The sequence below is a fragment of the Mustelus asterias genome, unplaced genomic scaffold, assembly GCF_964213995.1.
Source record: "Mustelus asterias unplaced genomic scaffold, sMusAst1.hap1.1 HAP1_SCAFFOLD_208, whole genome shotgun sequence".
Classification (NCBI taxonomy): domain Eukaryota; kingdom Metazoa; phylum Chordata; class Chondrichthyes; order Carcharhiniformes; family Triakidae; genus Mustelus; species Mustelus asterias.
Genome location: NW_027590196.1, coordinates 553,198 through 573,662, shown reverse-complemented (window position 1 = coordinate 573,662; position 20,465 = coordinate 553,198). Strand labels below are relative to the sequence as shown.

The following is a 20,465-nucleotide window of genomic DNA, read 5'->3' as shown; positions in this document are numbered from 1 at the left end:
CATTTGGAATACTGCGCCCAGTTCTGGTCGCCACACTACCAGAAGGAAGTGGAGGCTTTAGAGAGAGTGCAGAGGAGGTTTACCAGGATGTTGCCTGGTATGGAAGGGCTTAGTTATGAGGAGAGATTGGGTAAACTGGGGTTATTCTCACTGGAAAGACGGAGCATCAGGGGTGACCTAATAGAGGTGTATAAAATTATGAAAGGCATAGATAGGGTGAACGGTGGAAAGCTTTTTCCCAGGTCAGTGGTGACGTTCACGAGGGGTCATAGGTTCAAGGTGGGGGGGGGGGGGGGGGGGGTTTAACACAGATATCAGAAGGGCGTATTTTACACAGAGGGTGGTGGGGGCCTGGAATGCGCTGCCGGGCAAGGTGTTGGAGGCGGACACATTGGGAACGTTTAAGACTTATCTAGATAGCCACATGTACGGAATGGGAATGGAGGGATACAAAAGAATGGTCTAGTTTGGACCAGGGAGTGGCGCGGGCTTGGAGGGCCGAAGGGCCTGTTCCTGTGCTGTATTGTTCTTTGTTGTTAACATAGATAAGCTGTGAGTTGGCGAAAACCTGGCAAATGGATTATGTGGAAAAATGTGAAATTGTTCACTTTTTCAGGAAAAATAAAAAAAGGTTATTATTTAAATGAAGAATGACTGAGTTACAGAGGGATCTAGTCGTTCTAGTGCAAGAGTCACAAAACGTTAGTATGCAGGTACAGCAACTAATCAAGAAGTCTAATGGAATGGTATCCTTTATCATGAGAGGAATTAAACGTAAAAGTAAGGGTGTAAGATAGGTTCTTGATTAATAAGGGGATCAGGGGTTATGGGGAAAAGGCAAGAGAATGGGGATGAGAAAAATATCAGTCATGATTGAATGGTGGAGCAGACTTGATGGGCCAAGTGGCCTAATTTTGCCCCTATGTCTTATGGTCTTATGGTGTTATCTTTCAGTTATACATGACATTGCTAAGACTGCAGGCGGAATTTTCCCATCCCGCTCACCATGGTGATCGTAGAGGATGGGGGCAGACCATGCAAAGGTCCACTGACCTCGGGCGGGAATTTCCAGCCTTGGGATGAACGCGGCTGGAAAATCCCGGGCTGCATCTTGAATACAAAGTGTAGTTTTAATCTCCTTATTAAGGAAAGATGCAAAAGTATCAGAGGTGGTTCAGAGAAGATTTACTAGATTAATACTTGGAATGAATGGGTTGTCTTATGAAGATAGCCCACTGGAGTTTAGAAAACTGAGTTGCAACTTGGTTGAAGTATGTAAGATCCCGAATAGCCTTGACAAGGTGAATCTGGAAAGGATGTTTCCTCTTGTGGGTGAGTATAAAACTAGGGGCACTGTTTTAAAATTAAACGGTCTCACTTGGAGATGAGGAGAATTTCTTTTCTCTTTGAGGGTTGTGCTTTGGAGCTCTCTGCCTCAGAAGGTGGTAGAAGCTGGGTCATTGAGTACTTTTACAGCAGAGCTAGATAAATTCTTGTTAGGCAAGGAGAACAAAGGTCATCGGGCATAGATGGAAATCTGTAACTCAAAACACAAACAAATCGGCCATGATCTTTTTGAATGACAGAGCAGGCTGAACGGCCTACATCTGCTCCTATTTCGTATGTAGTGGAAAGACAGATCGAAATATCAGAAGCTGATCAGAGTGACACCAGACACAAATACAAGACACACAAACATATTCAACTGTCTCAGAGATCGGAATATCCTCCTTTTAAACAAAAGTTTTGTGAAGATTGCAAGTTCTTTAATCTTACACCACCTCTGCATTCACAAAGTAAAACATGACATTGCACAAGAGGCACAGGGCATTCTTCACCTGGGCTTTGTTGCCGGTTACACATTCCTCCCAAAGTCCACCTCCGGTCCAGCCGACGCAGATGGGCTTTGCGTCTCTTAGTGACTACAAGCATGGAAGGAAATATGAGAAAACACACAAGACAGATAGGAAAGTGTTTACACATTACAGATGCACAAATTCACAAAACAGTTACCAGGATCAGGGCTGGAAGGAATTCTGGAATTGAATCAATAAAGATAGTCATTTTTTTCTGAAGCATTCAAAAACGACCACTGCTTTGTGCATTGTCTCAGTTCTCTACATCTCTGTACATCAGAAAAGATTTCAGTTTGTCCAAGTCCCTTCTTGTGGTTATTTTTCAGGATATAAAAGTCCCCTTCAACACAGCTGCATATCCATATGATTGAGACCTGACTGGTAACTAATTGTGCTGGGGGTGGAAAGCACAGGCCTGAGTCCCCTCTGTCTCGTCAATAAACAGTCCATGGTATGAAGGATTGTCTACATCAACATTTATACAGGGCTTTAGTGAGACAACGCCTGGAATACTGTGCAAAGCTTTGGGCCGGAATTCTGCCATCCGCCCTCACTCGAATTGTAGCGGACGGCGGGCATGCCATGTAAAGGTCCATTGAACTCGGGCAGGATTCTCTGGTTTTGAGGAGAGCGCAGCACGAGAATCCTGCCCTTGGTCTCCATAGGTAAAAAGGGATTCCTTTAATGAGGGGTGGTGGTGAATTTGCACGTTCTCCACGTGTCTGCTTGGTTTCCTCCGGGTGTTTGGGTTTTCTCCAACAGTCCAAAGAAGTGCAGGCTATGTGGACTGGCCATGCTAAATTGCTCTTTAGCGTGTCCAAAGATGTGCAGTTTAGGTGGATTAATCATGGTAAATGTGTGGGATTACAGGGCTAGGTCACGGGGCGGGCCTGGGTAAATGCTCTTTCGGAGAATCAGTGGAGACTCAATGGGCTGAATAGACTCCTTCTGCATTGTAGTGATTGCATGGATTCTAAGACCGCTCAGATGCATCCTTAGGAAGTGGAGGAGTTGAGCACTATTGTCACTTTTATTTGAATGTTTTTAAAAATTTGTTTTCAGAAAGTGGCAAGCAATGTTCCCTCTAAGCTGCACAGTTGAAAGCTTGCATGCAAGTCGCACGCAATTCGGGCTCTTGGTTACTAAACATACACAGCTGCTCAAAAAAAATCTATGGAGAATGCACAGTTAAAGTCACCTGCACATTTTAAAAAAAGAGATAATATGCTGGTTGCATTGATCTGTTACCCAACCCTGGTTGCCCTAGGGTGTGTTGGGCCTTCTTGAATCATCCATTATAATTCATGATGTTGCTGTCACAATTCTGTTCGGTAGGGAATTCCAGGATTTTGATGCAACAATGGTGAAGGGATTGTGGTACCTGTCCAAGTCAGAAAACTGTTTGATTTGGAGTGAAACATAAAGATGGTGGTGTTCTCCTGCATTTCCTGCTCTTATCCTTCCTTGTTAAAGACAGAGGCTGGAACTGAGGACAAGTGCTGGAACCCAAGATGCTAGTCAGTCCCATGGAAGATCTTTCCCCACAATGTCTGTGCTGGAAACACACTGACACAATGCTTTTAAATCAAAAGCTAACAAACCAGAAAAACATTTCTTTTCTACTGCACAGAGAATCACACAACATAACAATGGTTTCTCAGATTTAACCACTCATTAAGTCTAATTGTTCCAATCATTCCTCCAGCCTCGATACCACAAATGGTTTCATTTTTAGTACTGACAATGAGATTATTGATAAGTGATAGCTCTTTTAACACTCTTGAGTACTGACTGCCTTCCATCATTAGGAAATATCCACACATTCTCATTCTAACAACTTTGGAGGCATCAAATTTGAGTGAACTTTATGCTGTGGACTGACATCCATATGGATCAGGTGGAGAGTTTATAAATATAATATAAAAGCTTACTATACAAGAGAAGAGCTCATTGTGTGGGGGGTGATATATTAGCACAGATAGACGATTGGCTAATTTACAGGATACTGCTTTGAAGAAAGGTCATCCAGACTCGAAATGTTGGCTCTATTCTCTCTCCACAGATGCGGTCAGATCTGCTGAGATTTTCCAGCATTTTCTGTTTTTGTTTCAGGAAATTGAAACGGACGAACAAATCATTCCCAGGTTGGCAAACTCTTAAGAAGTTGAGTGCAACAGGGAACTGGGACTTCAACTATTAACAATCTATATTAATGACATGGATGAAGGGACCAAACAGTATTGCAGCCAAATTTGCAGAACATATAATTTAGGTAGGAGAGCAAGTTCTGAGGAGAATTCAAAGGGATACAGAGAGGTAAAGTAAGTGCGTAAAAATCTGATAAAGGGAACATAATGTGGGAAAATGTGATGTTGTGCACTTTGGCAAGAAGAATAGAAAAGCAGAATTTTTAAAAATAGTTCATTCATGGGATGTGTATGTCCCCGGATAGATCAACATTTATTGCCCACCCAAATTGCCTTTGAGAAAGTGGTGGTGAGTTGCCTTCTTGGACTGCTGCAGTGCATTTGGTATAGGTACACCACAGTGCTGTTAGGGAGGGCATTCCAGGATATTAAGCCAGTGACAGTGAAGGGACAGTGATATAATTCCAAGTCAAAAGGATGAATGACTTGGAGGGGAACCTCCAGGTGGTGGTATTTCCAGGTTTCTGCTGCCCTGGTCTTTCTGGATCATAGTGGTCGTGGGTTTAGAAGATGCTGTCTGAGGAGTCTTAATGAGTTCTTCTAGTGTATCTTATAGATGGTATACACTGCTACCATTGTGTGTTGATGGTGGAGGGAATAGGTGAGGTGTAATAAAGAAGGTTGCTTTGGCCTGGGTGGCATCAAACTTCTTGAGTGTTGTTATTGGAGCTGCACTCAGCCAGGCAAGTGGAAAGTATTGCATTATACTCTTGACATGTCCCTTGTAGATGGTGGACAGGCTTTGGGGGGGTCAGGAGGTGAGTTACTCACCACAGAATTCCCAGCCTCTGACCTGCTCTTGTAGCCATAAGATTTCTATGGTTAGTACATAGAACCCATAGAATCCTACGGAACAGAAAGAGGCCATCCAGCTCATCAAGTCTGCACCAACTCTGAAACAGCATCCCACCCAGGCCCTCTACTCTGCCCTATCCACATAACTCCACACAATTTCCATGGCCAATCCACCTAACCTGCATATCTTTGGACTGGGGGAGGAAACTGGAACACCTGGAGGAAACCCACACAGACACAGGGAGAACTCCATACAATGACCCAAAGATAGAATCGAACCAGGGTCCTGGCGCTGTGAGGCAGCAGTACTAATCATTGTGCCACCATGCTACCCTATTAAGTTTCTGGTCAATGGAAACCCCAGGATGTTGATAGTGGGGGATTCAGCAATGGTAATGCCGCTGAATGTCAAGGGATGATGGTTAGATTCTCTTGTTGGAGATGGTCATTGCTTGGCTCTTGTTTGGTGTGAATACTATTGTCACTTGTCAGCCCAAGCCTGATATTGTCCAGGTCTTGTTACATTTTATCAAGGAATACTTCAGTGTCTGAGGAGATGTGAATGGTGCTGAACATGAGAAGGATGGTCTACACCTTAATCAGAAGGGGACCAATATCCTGGGGGGTAAATTTGCTAAGGCCATGCAGGGAGGTTTAAACTGATTCGGGGGGGGGGAGGGATCCTGAGTAGTGGGGCTGAAAGTGAGGGATGCATGGATGGGGACTGCAATGCACGGCATTGCAGAGGTGGGGTGGAGCAGGGTTTGAAATGTGTATACTTCAATGCCAGGAGTATTCGCAATAAAGTGGGTGAACTTGCAGCGTGGATCAGTACCTGGGACTTCGATGTTGTGGCTATTTCAGAGACATGGATAGAGCAGGGGCAGGAATGGATGCTGCAGGTCCCGGGGTTCAAATGTTTTAGTCGAAGTAGGGAAGGAGGTAGAAGAGGGGGAGGGGTAGCATTATTGGTCAGAGATTGTATCACAGTGTCAGAGAGGAGGTTTGATGAGGACTTATCTGTTGAGGTAGTATGGGCGGAGATTAGAAATAGGAGAGGAGAGGTCACCCTGTTGGGAGTCTTTTATAGACCTCCTAAAAGTTCTAGAGAGGTTGAGGAAAGGATTGCGGAGTCAATCCTGCTTAGGAGTGATAGTAATAGGGCAATTGTTATGGGGGATTTTAACTTGACTAATATTGACTGGAATTGTTATAGCTCTAGCTCGTTAGAGGGGTCAGTTTTTGTTCAAAGCGTGCAGGAAGGTTTTTTGACTCAGTATGTAGACAGGCCAACTAGAGGTGAGGCTATATTGGATCTGGTGCTGGGAAATGAGCCAGACCAGGTGCTAGACTTGGAAGTTGGTGTGCATTTTGGTGATAGTGACCACAATTCGGTTACGTTCACCTTAGTGATGGAAAGGGATAGGCATGAACCTCGGGCCAGTGGTTTTAGCTGGGGGAAGGGTAATTATGAGGCTATTAGGAGAGAATTAGGAAACATAGGTTGGACTAGGAGATTACAGGGACTGGGAACGTCCGACATGTGGAGTTTTTTCAAGGAGCAGCTACTGCGAGTCTGTGATAGGTATGTCCCTGTCAGGCAAGGAGGAATTGGTAGGGCTAGGGAACCGTGGTGCACCAAAAAAGTTTCTTTGTTGGTTAAAAAGAAAAAGGAGGCTTATGTTCGGATGAGACGTGAGCACTCGGGTAGTGCACTAGAAAGCTTTAGATTGGCTAAGAGGGAGTTGAAGAGCGAGCTTAGAAGGGCTAAAAGGGGACATGAGAAGACTTTGGCGGATAGGGTTAAAGAGAATCCTAAGGCGTTCTATAGGTATGTCAAGAACAGAAGGTTGGTTAGGGCAAGTTTAGGGCCAGTTATAGATGGCAGAGGGAAGTTATGTGTGGAACCGGAGGAGATTGGTGAAGCATTGAACCAATATTTCTCTTCGGTGTTCACGCAAGGGGACATGAATATAGCTGAGGAGGACACTGGGTTGCAAGGGAGTAGAATAGACAGTATTACAGTTGATAAGGAGGATGTGCAGGATATTCTGGAGGGTCTGAAAATAGATAAATCCCCTGGTCCGGATGGGATTTATCCAAGGATTCTCTGGGAGGCAAGAGAAGTGATTGCAGAGCCTCTGGCTCTGATCTTCAGGTCGTCGTTGGCCTCTGGTATAGTACCAGAAGATTGGAGGTTAGCGAATGTTGTCCCATTGTTTAAGAAGGGGAACAGAGACTTCCCCGGGAATTATAGACCGGTGAGTCTCACTTCTGTTGTCGGCAAGATGTTGGAAAAAATTATAAGGGATAGGATTTATAGTTATTTGGAGAGTAATGAATTGATAGGTGATAGTCAGCATGGTTTTGTGGCAGGTAGGTCGTGCCTTACTAACCTTATTGAGTTTTTTGAGAAAGTGACCAAGGAGGTGGATGGGGGCAGGGCAGTGGACGTGGTATATATGGATTTTAGTAAGGCGTTTGATAAGGTTCACCATGGTAGGCTTCTGCAGATAATGCAGATGTATGGGATTGGGGGTGATCTAGGAAATTGGATCAGGAATTGGCTAGCGGATAGGAAACAGAGGGTGGTGGTTGATAGTAAATATTCATCATGGAGTGCGGTTACAAGTGGTGTACCTCAGGGATCTGTTTTGGGACCACTGCTGTTTGTAATATTTATTAATGATCTGGATGAGGGTATAGTTGGGTGGATTAGCAAATTTGCTGATGACACCAAAGTCGGTGGTGTGGTAGACAGTGAGGAAGGGTGTCGTAGTTTGCAGGAAGACTTAGACAGGTTGCAAAGTTGGGCCGAGAGGTGGCGGATGGAGTTTAATGCGGAGAAGTGTGAGGTAATTCACTTTGGTAGGAATAACAGATGTGTTGAGTATAGGGCTAACGGGAGGACTTTGAATAGTGTGGAGGAGCAGAGGGATCTAGGTATATGTGTGCATAGATCCCTGAAAGTTGGGAATCAAGTAGATAAGGTTGTTAAGAAGGCATATGGTGTCTTGGCGTTTATTGGTAGGGGGATTGAATTTAGGAGTCGTAGCGTTATGTTGCAACTGTACACAACTCTGGTGCGGCCGCACTTGGAGTACTGTGTGCAGTTCTGGTCCCCACATTACAGGAAGGATGTGGAGGCTTTGGAGAGGGTGCAGAGGAGGTTTACCAGGATGTTGCCTGGTATGGAGGGGAGATCCTATGAGGAGAGGCTGAGGGATTTGGGATTGTTTTCGCTGGAAAGGCGGCGGCTAAGAGGGGATCTTATTGAAACATATAAGATGATTAGAGGTTTAGATAGGGTGGATAGTGATAGCCTTTTTCCTCTGATGGAGAAATCCAGCACGAGGGGGCATGGCTTTAAATTGAGGGGGGGTAGTTATAGAACCGATGTCAGGGGTAGGTTCTTTACCCAGAGGGTGGTGAGGGATTGGAATGCCCTGCCAGCATCAGTAGTAAATGCGCCTAGTTTGGGGGCGTTTAAGAGATCCGTAGATAGGTTCATGGACGAAAAGAAATTGGTTTAGGTTGGAGGGTCACAGTTTTTTTTTAACTGGTCGGTGCAACATCGTGGGCCGAAGGGCCTGTTCTGCGCTGTAATGTTCTATGTTCTATGTTCTATGTTCTAACATTGCAAAGTCATCAGCAAACATCTCCACGTTTGACCTTATGATGGAAGGGAGGTCGTTGATGAAGCAGCAGAAGATGGTTGGACCCAGGACACCAGCCTGAGGAACTCCTGTGGTGATGTCCTGGAATTAAGATGATTGGTAGATGCCAGTGTCATAACTGTACTCTAACAGCTTAGCTGTTGAATGAAAGGTGACCTTATTGATACTCAGGGGGTTTGACAGGGTAGAGACTGAGAGGTTATTTCCCTGTGTGGGAGAGTCTCAGACCAGAGGGCATAATCTCAGAGTAAGAGGTCACCCATTTAAGACAGAAATAAGGAAGAATTTTTTCTCTCAAAACGTAGTAAACCTGTGGAATTCTTTACTGCAGACAACTATGGAGGTTGGATCATTAAGTGCATTCAAGGCTGAGATAGACAGATTTTTAATCTGTAAGGAAATCAAGGGTTATGACGATTAGTCAGGAGCGTGGAGTTGAGGATTATCATATCAGATCTGTCACGATCTCATTGAATGGCAGAGCAGACTCGATGGGCTGAGTGGCCTACTTCTGCTCCTACATCTTATGGTCTTATAGCTTGGGATGCAGCAAGTTCTGGAGTACAACACTTCAGTACTGTTGCCAGAATATTGTCAGAGCCTTTTGCTGTATCCAATGTCCTCAGCTGTTTCTTAATATCATGTGGAATGCATCAAATTAGCTGAAGATTGTTGCAAATGCTTCAGCCTGATCTTTTGTAATGATGTGTTGGCCACCCCATCATTGAAGATGAGGATTTTTGTGGAGCCTCCTCCTCCAGTGAGTTGGTTAATTATCCATTACTGCCCACGACTGGATGTGGCAGGACTGTGGAGTTTAGATCCCATTAGCGGTGGGATTGCTTAGCTCTGTCTATTTCAATCTGCTTACACTGTTTGGCACACAAGTAATCCTGTGTTGTATCTTCACTAGGTTGACACTTCATTTTTAGGTGTTGCTCCTGGCATGCCCTCCTGTATTCTTTATTGAACCTGGGTTGATCCCCTGGCTTGATGGTAATGGGAGAGTGGGGATATGCCAGGCCATGAGGTTACTGATTGTGAGTGAATTCATTTTGCTGCTGCTGATGTCCCAAGAGCCTCATAGATGCCCAGTCTTGAGTTGCTAGATCTTGACATTTGGTACGGTGGTAGTGCCACAAAACACAATGGAGGGTATCCTCAATGTAAAGACGGCATTTTGTCACCACAAGGACTGTGTGATGGTCATTCGTACCAATACTGTCATGGACAAATACATCTGCAGGAGTTTGGTAAGGATGCGGGCAAGTATGTTTACGCTCCTTTTTGGTTCCCTCCTCGCCTGCCACAGACCCAGCCGAGCAGCTATTCCTTTTTGGCCAACTCAGCCAATAGCGATGTTACTGGGCTACTTGGTGACGGACATTGAAGCCCCCACCCAGAGTACATTCTACGCTCTTGTCATCCTCCTAATATTCCTCCATATTATTTAAATAGAGATAAACTGCAGAATGCTGCAGTACAGAGGGATCTGGTGTCCCTGTACTTGAAGCACACACATTTAACATGCAGGTACAGCAAGTAATTAGGAAGGCAACTTGAATGTTGGTCTTTATTGCAGGGAGAGCAGAGGATGAACAGGGAGAGCAGGGTATTAAAGTACGGAAGTCTTGCTACTGTTGTACAGGGCACTGGTGAGACCTCACTTAGAGTACAAAGAACAAAGAACAGTACAGCACAGGAAACAGGCCCTTCGGCCCTCCAAGCCTGTGCCGCTCCTTGGTCCAACTAGACCAATCGTTTGTATCCCTCCATTCCCAGGCTGCTCATGTGACTATCCAGGTAAGTCTTAAACGATGTCAGCGTGCCTGCCTCCACCACCCTACTTGGCAGCGCATTCCAGGCCCCCACCACCCTCTGTGTAAAAAACGTCCCTCTGATGTCTGAGTTATACTTCGCCCCTCTCAGCTTGAGCCCGTGACCCCTCGTGATCGTCACCTCCGACCTGGGAAAAAGCTTCCCACTGTTCACCCTATCTATACCCTTCATAATCTTGTATACCTCTATTAGATCTCCCCTCATTCTCCGTCTTTCCAAGGAGAACAACCCCAGTCTACCCAATCTCTCCTCATAGCTAAGACCCTCCATACCAGGCAACATCCTGGTAAACCTTCTCTGCACTCTCTCCAATGCCTCCACGTCCTTCTGGTAGTGCGGCGACCAGAACTGGACGCAGTACTCCAAATGTGGCCTAACCAGCGTTCTATACAGCTGCATCATCAGACTCCAGCTTTTATACTCTATACCCCGTCCTATAAAGGCAAGCATAGCATATGCCTTCTTCACCACCTTCTCCACCTGTGTTGCCACCTTCAAGGATTTGTGGACTTGCACACCTAGGTCCCTCTGTGTTTCTATACTCCTGATGACTCTGCCATTTATTGTATAACTCCTCCCTACATTATTTCTTCCAAAATGCACCACTTCGCATTTATCCGGATTAAACTCCATCTGCCACCTCTCCGCCCAATTTTCCAGCCTATCTATATCCTGCTGTATTGCCCGACAATGCTCTTCGCTATCCGCAATTCCAGCCATCTTCGTGTCATCCGCAAACTTGCTGATTACACCAGTTACACCTTCTTCCAAATCATTTATATATATCACAAATAGCAGAGGTCCTAGTACAGAGCCCTGCGGAACACCACTGGTCACAGACCTCCAGCCGGAAAAAGACCCTTCGACCACTACCCTCTGTCTCCTATGGCCAAGCCAGTTCTCCACCCATCTAGCCACTTCTCCTTGTATTCCATGAGCCTTAACCTTCTTAACCAACCTGCCATGTGGGACTTTGTCAAATGCCTTACTGAAATCCATATAGACGACATCCACGGCCCTTCCTTCATCAACCGTTTTTGTCACTTCCTCAAAAAACTCCACCAAATTTGTAAGGCACGACCTCCCTCTTACAAAACCATGCTGTCTGTCACTATTTGCCACATGTTCCCCTACCGAAACTTTGACGACCTGACTGGGCTCATTTCCCAGAACTAGGTCCAGTATAGCCCCCTCTCTAGTCGGGCTATCTACATACTGTTCCAAAGAACCTTCCAGTACGCATTTTACAAATTCCTCCCCGTCCGGTCCCCCAGCTCGAAGTACTTTCCAGTCTGTGCCAGGGAAATTAAAGTCCCCCACTACAACAACCCTATTTTTTCTGCACCTATCCAGAATCTCCTGACATATCCTTTCCTCCACTTCCCGTGGGCTGTTGGGTGGTCTGTAGTACACCCCCAACATAGTGACTGCACCCTTCCTGTTTCTGAGTTCCACCCACAGCGACTCAGTACATGACCCCTCTAAGTTGTCTACCCTCTGCACCGCGGTAATATGCCCCTTAACTAATATCGCTACTCCCCCACCTTTTTTAGCCCCTCCTCTGTCTCGCCTAAAACACTTATACCCCGGAATATTCAGCTGCCAGTCCTGTCCTTCTTTTAACCAAGTTTCCGTCACCGCAACCACATCCAAATTCCGCACAAGCATTAAGGCCCTAAGTTCGTCTGTTTTACCCGTTACGCTCCTCGCATTGAAGCAGATGCACTCCAGACCTCCAGGCCCAGTCAGGTCATCCTCCTCCAGAGTGCTCCTCTTCTTAGCTAGCCTTGCCCTGGCCCCCAGCTCGACCCCAGCCTCAGTATTTACTGACCTCCTGTTTTGTTCCCCACCCCCCTGCCACACTAGTTTAAATCCTGCCGAAACACTCTAGCAAAACTCCCAGCCAGGATATTTGCTCCCTTCCAGTTAAGGTGTAACCCATCCTTTCTGTACAGTTGCCATCCTGACTTGAAGATTTCCCAGTTATCTATGAATTTAAAACCCTCCCTCTTGCACCAGTCCTTTAGCCACGCGTTCAACTGTAGAATCTCCCTGTTCCGAGCCTCACTTGCACTAGGCACCGGGAGCAGTCCAGATATTGCTACCCTGGAGGTCTTACTTTTTAGCCTAGCACCCAACTCCCTGAATTTCTCTCGTATGACCCCCCTGCTCTTCCTACCTACATTATTTCCCCCAGTGTGTACAATCACATCCGTTTGACTACCTTCCTTTTTAAATATGCTTCCTACCCTCTCGGAGACATCCAGTACCCCGGCACCAGGGAGGCAGACTACCATCCTGGATTCTCGTTCACTCCCACAGAAGCGCCTGTCCGTGCCTCTAACCATTGCGTCCCCCACAACTATCGCTCTCCTAAACCCCTTCTTTCCCTTCCGGACCCCTGAGCCTGTCTCCGTGGAGGCGATCTGGTCCTCGTGGCTTACCCCTGGAGGGTCATCCCCCTCCACAGAATCCAAAACAATATACCTATTTTGGAGGGGGACAACCACAGGGGATCCCTCCACAGACTGCTCACTCCCTTCCCTTCTCCCATCTGTTGCCCATCCCTTTCTTTTATGGGAGACTGCCACTGGGGTACTTTCTGGCACATCACCCTTCTGACTATTACCCCTCCTAACTGTGACCCACGTGTCTTCCTTGCGAGACCCTGGTGTCACTACCTGACTATAACTTTTATCTATTATTCTCTCATTTTCCCTAACTAAACTGAGTTCATCGAGCCTCAGCTCCAGCTCCCTTACACGATCCTTCAGGAGATGCAGTTCCACACATCTGGCACAGATATGGACTTCCGGGAGGCAAGTTGTCTCCAGGAACTCCCACATCCCACACCGAATGCAGTATACTGGCCTCCCGCTCATACCAGCCATGTCCTTTTTAGTTTTTGGGATAAAACAAAAAGGGGGTGTAACCGAAGAAAAACAAACAACCTTCCTCGCCTTCGCCGAAGCCCTGTGAGCCAAAGCCCTTTTAGCTCTCACTCTGTCCCCTGCTCACTCCACTGCCCGCTAACGACGCTGCCCGCTCAAAGGTGCGGCCTACTTTTAAACCCTCCAAAACCTTCCCAGGCTGCTGCTGGGCCTATTTCCTGTTTAGAAAAAAAACCTCCGATTTTTTTCACTAATTTAACTGAAAAAATAATTAAATAAATTAGTGCACACACAAGCTCCCTTACCCTCAGCCTGCTCCTGTGGAACAATGAGTACTGTGTGTAGTTTTGATCTCCTTAATTATGGAAGGACGTACTTGGCATTAGAAGCAGAACATAAGAACATACGAAATAGGAGCAGGAGTAGGCCATCTAGCCCCTCAAGCCTGCTTCGCCATTCAATAAGATCATGGCTTATCTGATAGTGGTTTCAGTTCCACTTACCCGCCCACTCCCCATAACCCTTAATTCCCTTAATGGTTAAAAATCTATCTATCTGTGACTTAAGCACATTTAACGAGGTAGGCTCTACTGCTTCATTGGGCAGAGAATTCCAATGATTCACTACCCTCTGGGAGAAGTTCCTCCTCAACTCTGTTCTAAATTGACTCCCCCGTATTTTGAGGCTGTGCCCCCTAGTTCTTGTTTCCATTGTAAGTGGAAATAACCTCGCTGCTTCTACCCTGTCTAGCCCCTTCATTATCTTATATGTCTCTATGAGATCTCCCCTCAACCTTCTAAACTCCAATGAGTACAGGCCCAGTCTACTCAATCTCTCCTCATAAGCTCACCCCCTCATCTCTGGAAACAACCTGGTGAACCTTCTCTATACCCCCTCCAAAGCCAATATATCCTTTCTTAAATAAGGGGACCAAAATTGTACACAGTACTCTAGGTGCGGCCTCACCAGTAGCCTGTACAGTTGCAGCATGACCTCCCTGCTTTTATACTCCATCCCTCTCGCGATAAAGGCCAACATTCCATTTGCCTTCTTGATTACCTGCTGCACCTGCAAACTGAGTTTTTGTGATTCATGCACAAGGACCGCCAGGTCCCTCTGCACAGTAGCATGTTGTAATTTTTCACCGTTTAAATAATAGTCCATTTTACTATTATTCCTTCCAAAGTGGATAACCTCTCACTTACCAACGTTGTACTCCATCTGCCAGATCCTTGCCCACTGACTTAGCCGATCCAAATCTCTCTGCAGACTCTCTGTGTCCTCCACGCAATTTGCTTTCCCACTCATCTTTGTGTCATCCGCAGACTTTATTACCCTACACTCGGTCCCCTCCTCCAGATCGTCTATGTATATGGTAAATAGTTGAGGCCCCAGCACCGATCCCTGCGGCAGGCCACTAGTCACTGATTGCCAACCGGAAAAGCACCCATTTATTCCAACTCTCTGCTTTCTGTTAGATAGCCAATCCTCAATCCACGCTAACACTTTACCCCCAACTCCGTGTACCTTTATCTTATGCAGCAATCTTTTGTGAGGCACCTTATCGAATGCCTTCTGGAAATCTAAATACACCACATCCACCGGTTCCCCTCTGTCAACCGCACTCGTCATATCCTCAAAGAATTCCAGTAAATTAGTCAAACATGACTTTCCCTTCATGAATCCATGCTGCGTCTGCTTGATTGAACCATTCTTTTCCAGGTGTCTTGCTATTTCTTCCTTAATGATAGATTCCAGCATTTTCCCAACTACGGATGTTAAGCTAACCGGCCTGTAGTTACCTGCGTTTTGTCTACCTCCCTTTTAAACAGTGGTGTTACATTAGCTGTTTTCCAATCAGCTGGCACTTCCCCAGAGTCCAGTGAATTTTGATAAATTACAACTAATGCACTTGCTATTACTTCTATCATTTCTTTTAGTACCCTGGGATGCATTCCATCCGGGCCTGGGGACTTGTCTACCTTTAGTCCCATTAGCCTACCCAGCACTACCTCTTTAGTAATAGTGATCGTTTTAAGGTCCTCACCCCCTACAGTCCCATGACTGTCAATTATTGGTATGCTATTTGTGTCCTCCACTGTGAAGACCGACACAAAAACTTGTTTAAGGCCTTGGCCATTTCCTCGTTTCCTATTATTAAATCCCCCTTCTCATCTTCTAAGGGACCAACATTTACTTTAGCCATTCTGTTCCGTTTTATATATTTGTAAAAATGTTTACTATCAGTTTTTATATTTTGTGCTAGTTTACTTTCATAATCTATCTTTCCTTTCGTTATTGCTTTCTTAGTAGTTCTTTGTTGTTTTTTAAAGCCTTCCCAATCTTCTAGTTCCCCACTAATTTTGGCCACTCTGTATGCATTGGTTTTTAATTTGATACTCTCCTTTATTTCCTTAGTTATCCATGGCTGGTTATCCCTTTTCTTACATTCCTTCTTTTTCACTGGAATATATTTTTGCTGAGTACTGAGAAAAATCTCCTTAAAAATCCTCCACTGTTCCTCAACTGTCCCTCCAATTAGTCTGTGTCCCCAGTCTACATTAGCCAACTCCGCCCTCATCCTATTGTAATTCCCCCTTGTTCAAGCAGAGGACACTGGTTTGGGACCCTACTTTCTCACCCTCCATCTGTATTAGAAATTCAATCATATTGTGATCACTCATTCCAAGAGGATCCCTCACAAGGAGATCATTAATTTTACCTGTCTCATTACACAGGATCAGATCCAAGATAGCTTGCTATCTTGTTCAGAGAAGGTTCTCTGGGATGAGTCCTAGGATGACAAGGTTGTCTTATGAGGACAGGTTGGGCCTATTCTCAATGGAGTTTAGAAGGATGAAAGCAGTTTAAATGAAACAGAAAAGATTCTTAGGAGGCTTAGGAGGGTGGATACTGAGAATGTTTCCAATTGTGGGGGAATCTAGAACTAGGGACCAGAGTTTAAAAATAAGAGGTCTCCTATTTAAGAGGGAGATGAGGAAGAATTTCATCTCTCAGAGGGTTGGTAATGTTTGGAATTCTCTGCCACAGACAGCAGTGGAGGCTGGATCATTCAATCCATTCAAGGTTGAGGATAGATTTTTGGTTGACAAAGGAGTCAAAGATTATTGGAGGCAAACAGGAAAGTGGAGTTTCGGCCTTGATCTTATTGAATGATGTAGCAGGTTCAATGAGCTGATTTCATATGATCTGATACAAGGAGTGAAAGGGAGGGAATCCTGACAAATTTGTGATCCAGTAGCCTGGAGGACCAGCAATGCAATAGTAGTCCCTTCATCAAAGGGACATGAATTATTCTCTGCACACTGCATTTGCTTCAAGGGTCTCTGAAAAATCTAACCATACATGAGAGAAGAAGCTTCTCCTCTCAACTGCATTTTAAACCTAGTTCCTGTGCTGCAAGGATGTTGTAAACTCAGAATAAATTTACAGAACATTTTATCACCAATTACCTTATGATTATTCAAACAGCTTAACTATTTTTACTCAAAGTACTCAGCGTTAAAATCTAATTTGCTGTTGTACAGCAAAATGATTCCAAACAATCAGTGAAAATGAGCTGGAAATTATTGATCAAACACAAGACAGAAATTAAATGCAGACAACAAACTTAACAACAAACTTAACAACAAAGTGGAGAAAATGAGTGGAGGTTAATCAATACACAATGAATTAGTAGGTGGAAACATTGAAATGCAATATGAAAATTGGAACTACTGAGTGAGTTAAGACCAAGGGCCATCTGGTTCGGATTCTATTATCCTGAGAGTTGCATAACCCAATTGTTGACTAATCATAACAATCAATTTTTATCACCAATCCCAGACATGAGGCAAGATAAACCCCTAGTGGTGGAGAGCTTTGAGAACCACAAGTGTAAGGTGAACTTTTCCAACTGAGCACATTACACTCATTGCATGTTCATCTCAAATCACTCTTGGACAGGATTCCAAAATTTTCTTCAACACAATCTATCTCATTTTCATTTGGATGAACAAAAATTATCTCCATAGAAAGCCTATTTCAGAGATTAACTACTGCGATATTGAGCTGAATAATACTCGGGAGCATTACCCCCCCCCCCGCGGAGCATTACCCCCCCTGGTGGAAAATTACCCCCCCCTCCCCGGTGGAGCATTGCCCCCTCCCCGGTGGAGCATTACCCTGCTCCCCGGTGAAGTATTGCCCCCCTGGTGGAGCATTACTCCCCCCCCCCCAAGTGGAGCATTACCCCACGCCCCAAGTGGAGCATTACCCCACGCCCCCGGTGGAGCATTACCCCCTCCCCGGTGGAGCATTACCCCACCCCCCCGGTGGAGCATTGCCCCCCTGGTGGAGCATTACTCCCCCCCCCCAAGTGGAGCATTACCCCACCCCCCCAGTGGAGCATTGCCCCCCCTGGTGGAGCATTACCCCGCTCCCCGGTGAAGCATTGCCCCCCTGGTGGAGCATTACCCCCCCCCCCCCCCAAGTGGAGCATTACCCCCCCCCCCCCAGCCGAGCATTACCCGCCCCCCCAGTGGAGCATTACCCCACCCCCCCGGTGGAGCATTATCCCCCCTCCCCCCAGTGGAGCATTACCCCCCCCCCCCACCCCCGCGGTGGAGCATTACCCCACCCCCCCCCCACCCCCCGGTGGAGTATTTCCACCCCCCACCCCTCCCCCCGGTGGGGTCCGATGTTATCATGCGGCACTTTATGACATCACACTAATTTCCAATAAGACAGCATGTGGGTGGCTCAAAACGTCAGGAAGCATTTGCGTTATTAAAATATCAATTTAAAAGGTAACTGAGTAAACGGACTATCCATCTCACTGCAATAAAGTTATCAGAAGACAATAATACACCTTTGGGGTGATATTTACGACAGGGGCCAATCCATTTTTTAAGGACAAGCTTGCCTGGGTAGCTATTCACACTGCAGTCCCAGCTTTGTTGTTCAAACTCTATTGACAGTGGAACTGCTGATTTGAGTGTGCAGGGTGACATTTTGGAAATACTTTTCACAAAGAGGAATCTTCTCTCATTTGAAGGGGTCTTTTGGAGTCATAGAGGTTTACAAGCATGGAAACAGGCCCTTCAGCCCAACCTGTCCTTTTTTAAAAACCACTAAACTGGTCCCAGTTGCCCGCGTTTGGCCCATATCCCTCTATACCCATCTTACCCATGTAACTATCTAAATGTTTAATAGACAAAATTGTACCCGCCTCTACTGCTACCTTTGACAGCTTGTTCCAGACACTCACCACCCTGTGTGTGAAAAAAATGCCCCTCTGGACCTTTTTGTATCTCTCCCCCTCACCTTAAACCTATGCCCTCTAGTTTTAGACTCCCCTACATTTGGGAAAAGATGCGGACTATCTACCTTATCTTTGCCCCTCATTATTTTATAGATCTCTATAGGATCACCCCGAAGTCTCCTACTCTCCAGGGAAAAAAATCCCAGTCTATCCTGCCTCTCCTTATAACTCAAACCATCAAGTCCCAGTAGCATCCTAGTGAATCTTTTCTGCACTCTTTCTAGTTTAATAATATCCTTTCTACAATAGGGCGACCAGAACTGTACACTGAATATTCCAGTGTCCATAATCCAGGGGTGAGTGGTGATAACAGACAGATGGGGATTGCGGTCTCAGCTGCAGACACAAGCTTCAGCGATGAGGAGAGAAGCATTTGGAGGAGGAGTAATAGGGTGAAAAGAAAGGAACACAAGGAGGCTCAGGATGCTGTGGTTCCTCAGAAAGGTGAGAGAGAAGCGACAGACCCTGATGGTCAAGAGGGGCACAGAAAGCCTCATCGGAGGTTCAGATGAGTTAATGCTGCCTCTTGGGTATACAAGCAGCAATTCAGCTCCCTGCAAGTTAGTGAGGCTAGTGCACAAAATGGCGGTGGCATCACTATGTAGGATGCCCTTTGTGGAGATCTCATCCAACTGCCTTGGGGATCAGCAATGTTTGTCGCTTTGAAGCTGTTGATGGCGTTTAACTTCTTTGCAACAGGCTCATTCTAGGCAGCCAATGGAAAGCTCAGTGGGATAGCACAGCCTGCTGCACACCATTGCTTCAACAGATGCAACAATCCAAAGGGCTGCGAATTACATCTCCTTTGCTCAGATTCCAAAGTCAAATGGATAGAGCTTGAGGGAGATTCACACGGATGATCCCAGGAATGGTAGGCCTGACATACGATGAACGTCTGAGGATCGTGGGATTATATTCATTGGAGTTTAGGAGGTTGAGGGGAGATCTGATAGAAACTTACAAGATAATGAACGGCTTAGATAGGATGGACGTAGGGAAGTTGTTTCCATTAACAGGGGAGACTAGGACGCGGGGGCACAGCCTTAGAATAAAAGGGAGTCACTTTAGAACAGAGATGAGGAGAAATTTCTTCAGCCAGAGAGTGGTGGGTCTGTGGAATTCATTGCCACAGAGGGCTGTGGAGGCCGAGACGTTGAGCGTCTTCAAGACAGAAATTGATAAATTCTTGATTTCTCGAGGAATTAAGGGCTATGGGGAGAGAGCGGGTAAATGGAGTTGAAATCAACCATGATTGAATGGTGGAGTGGACTCGATGGGCCGAATGGCCTTACTTCCGCTCCTATGTCTTATGGTCTTATGGTCTTATGTAAGGATTCTCCTGGGTACAGGGAGCCACTGACTGCACACACAGAAAAGGCTCCCACTTGATTAATCTGCAACCATAATCAATGGGTCATACAGGTATGCAGTCACAACTCATATATCTCAGGAACTCATAGATCCCAGACCTAATCACTGGCCCACATTCCCTGGAAGTGTGGCTACCAGGTGGTAAGGGCTATCCACTGAAAAGATGATTTATGGCACCTGTGAGGATGAACACAGTAAGAGGTCTCACAACACCAGGTTAAAGTCCAACAGGTTTATTTTGTAGCAAATACCATAAGCTTTCGGAGCGCTGCTCCTTCGTCAGATGGAGTGGAAATGTGCTCTCAAACAGCGCACAGACACAAAATCAAGTTGCAGAATACTGATTAGAATGCGAATCCCTACAGCCAGCCAGGTCTTAAAGGTACAGACAATGTGGGTGGAGGGAGCATTAAACACAGGTTAAAGAGATGTGTATTGTCTCCAGACAGAACAGCTAGTGAGATTCTGCAAGTCCAGGAGGCAAGCTGTGGGGGTTACTGATAATG

The 20,465-nt window shown here is 45.8% G+C and overlaps 1 protein-coding gene across 3 annotated transcripts in view; it reads right to left on the bottom strand.

Moving 5' to 3' along the window:
- sh3pxd2aa (SH3 and PX domains 2Aa) overlaps positions 1–20,465 on the bottom strand; it is a 622,535-nt gene that overhangs the window by 177,196 nt on the left and 424,874 nt on the right. For all 3 annotated transcript variants that reach the window (XM_078203748.1, XM_078203749.1, XM_078203750.1), the window contains one exon: positions 1,839–1,922. In XM_078203748.1, coding sequence (XP_078059874.1) covers positions 1,839–1,922 — 84 coding nt within the window. The remainder of the gene's footprint in view (positions 1–1,838; positions 1,923–20,465) is intronic.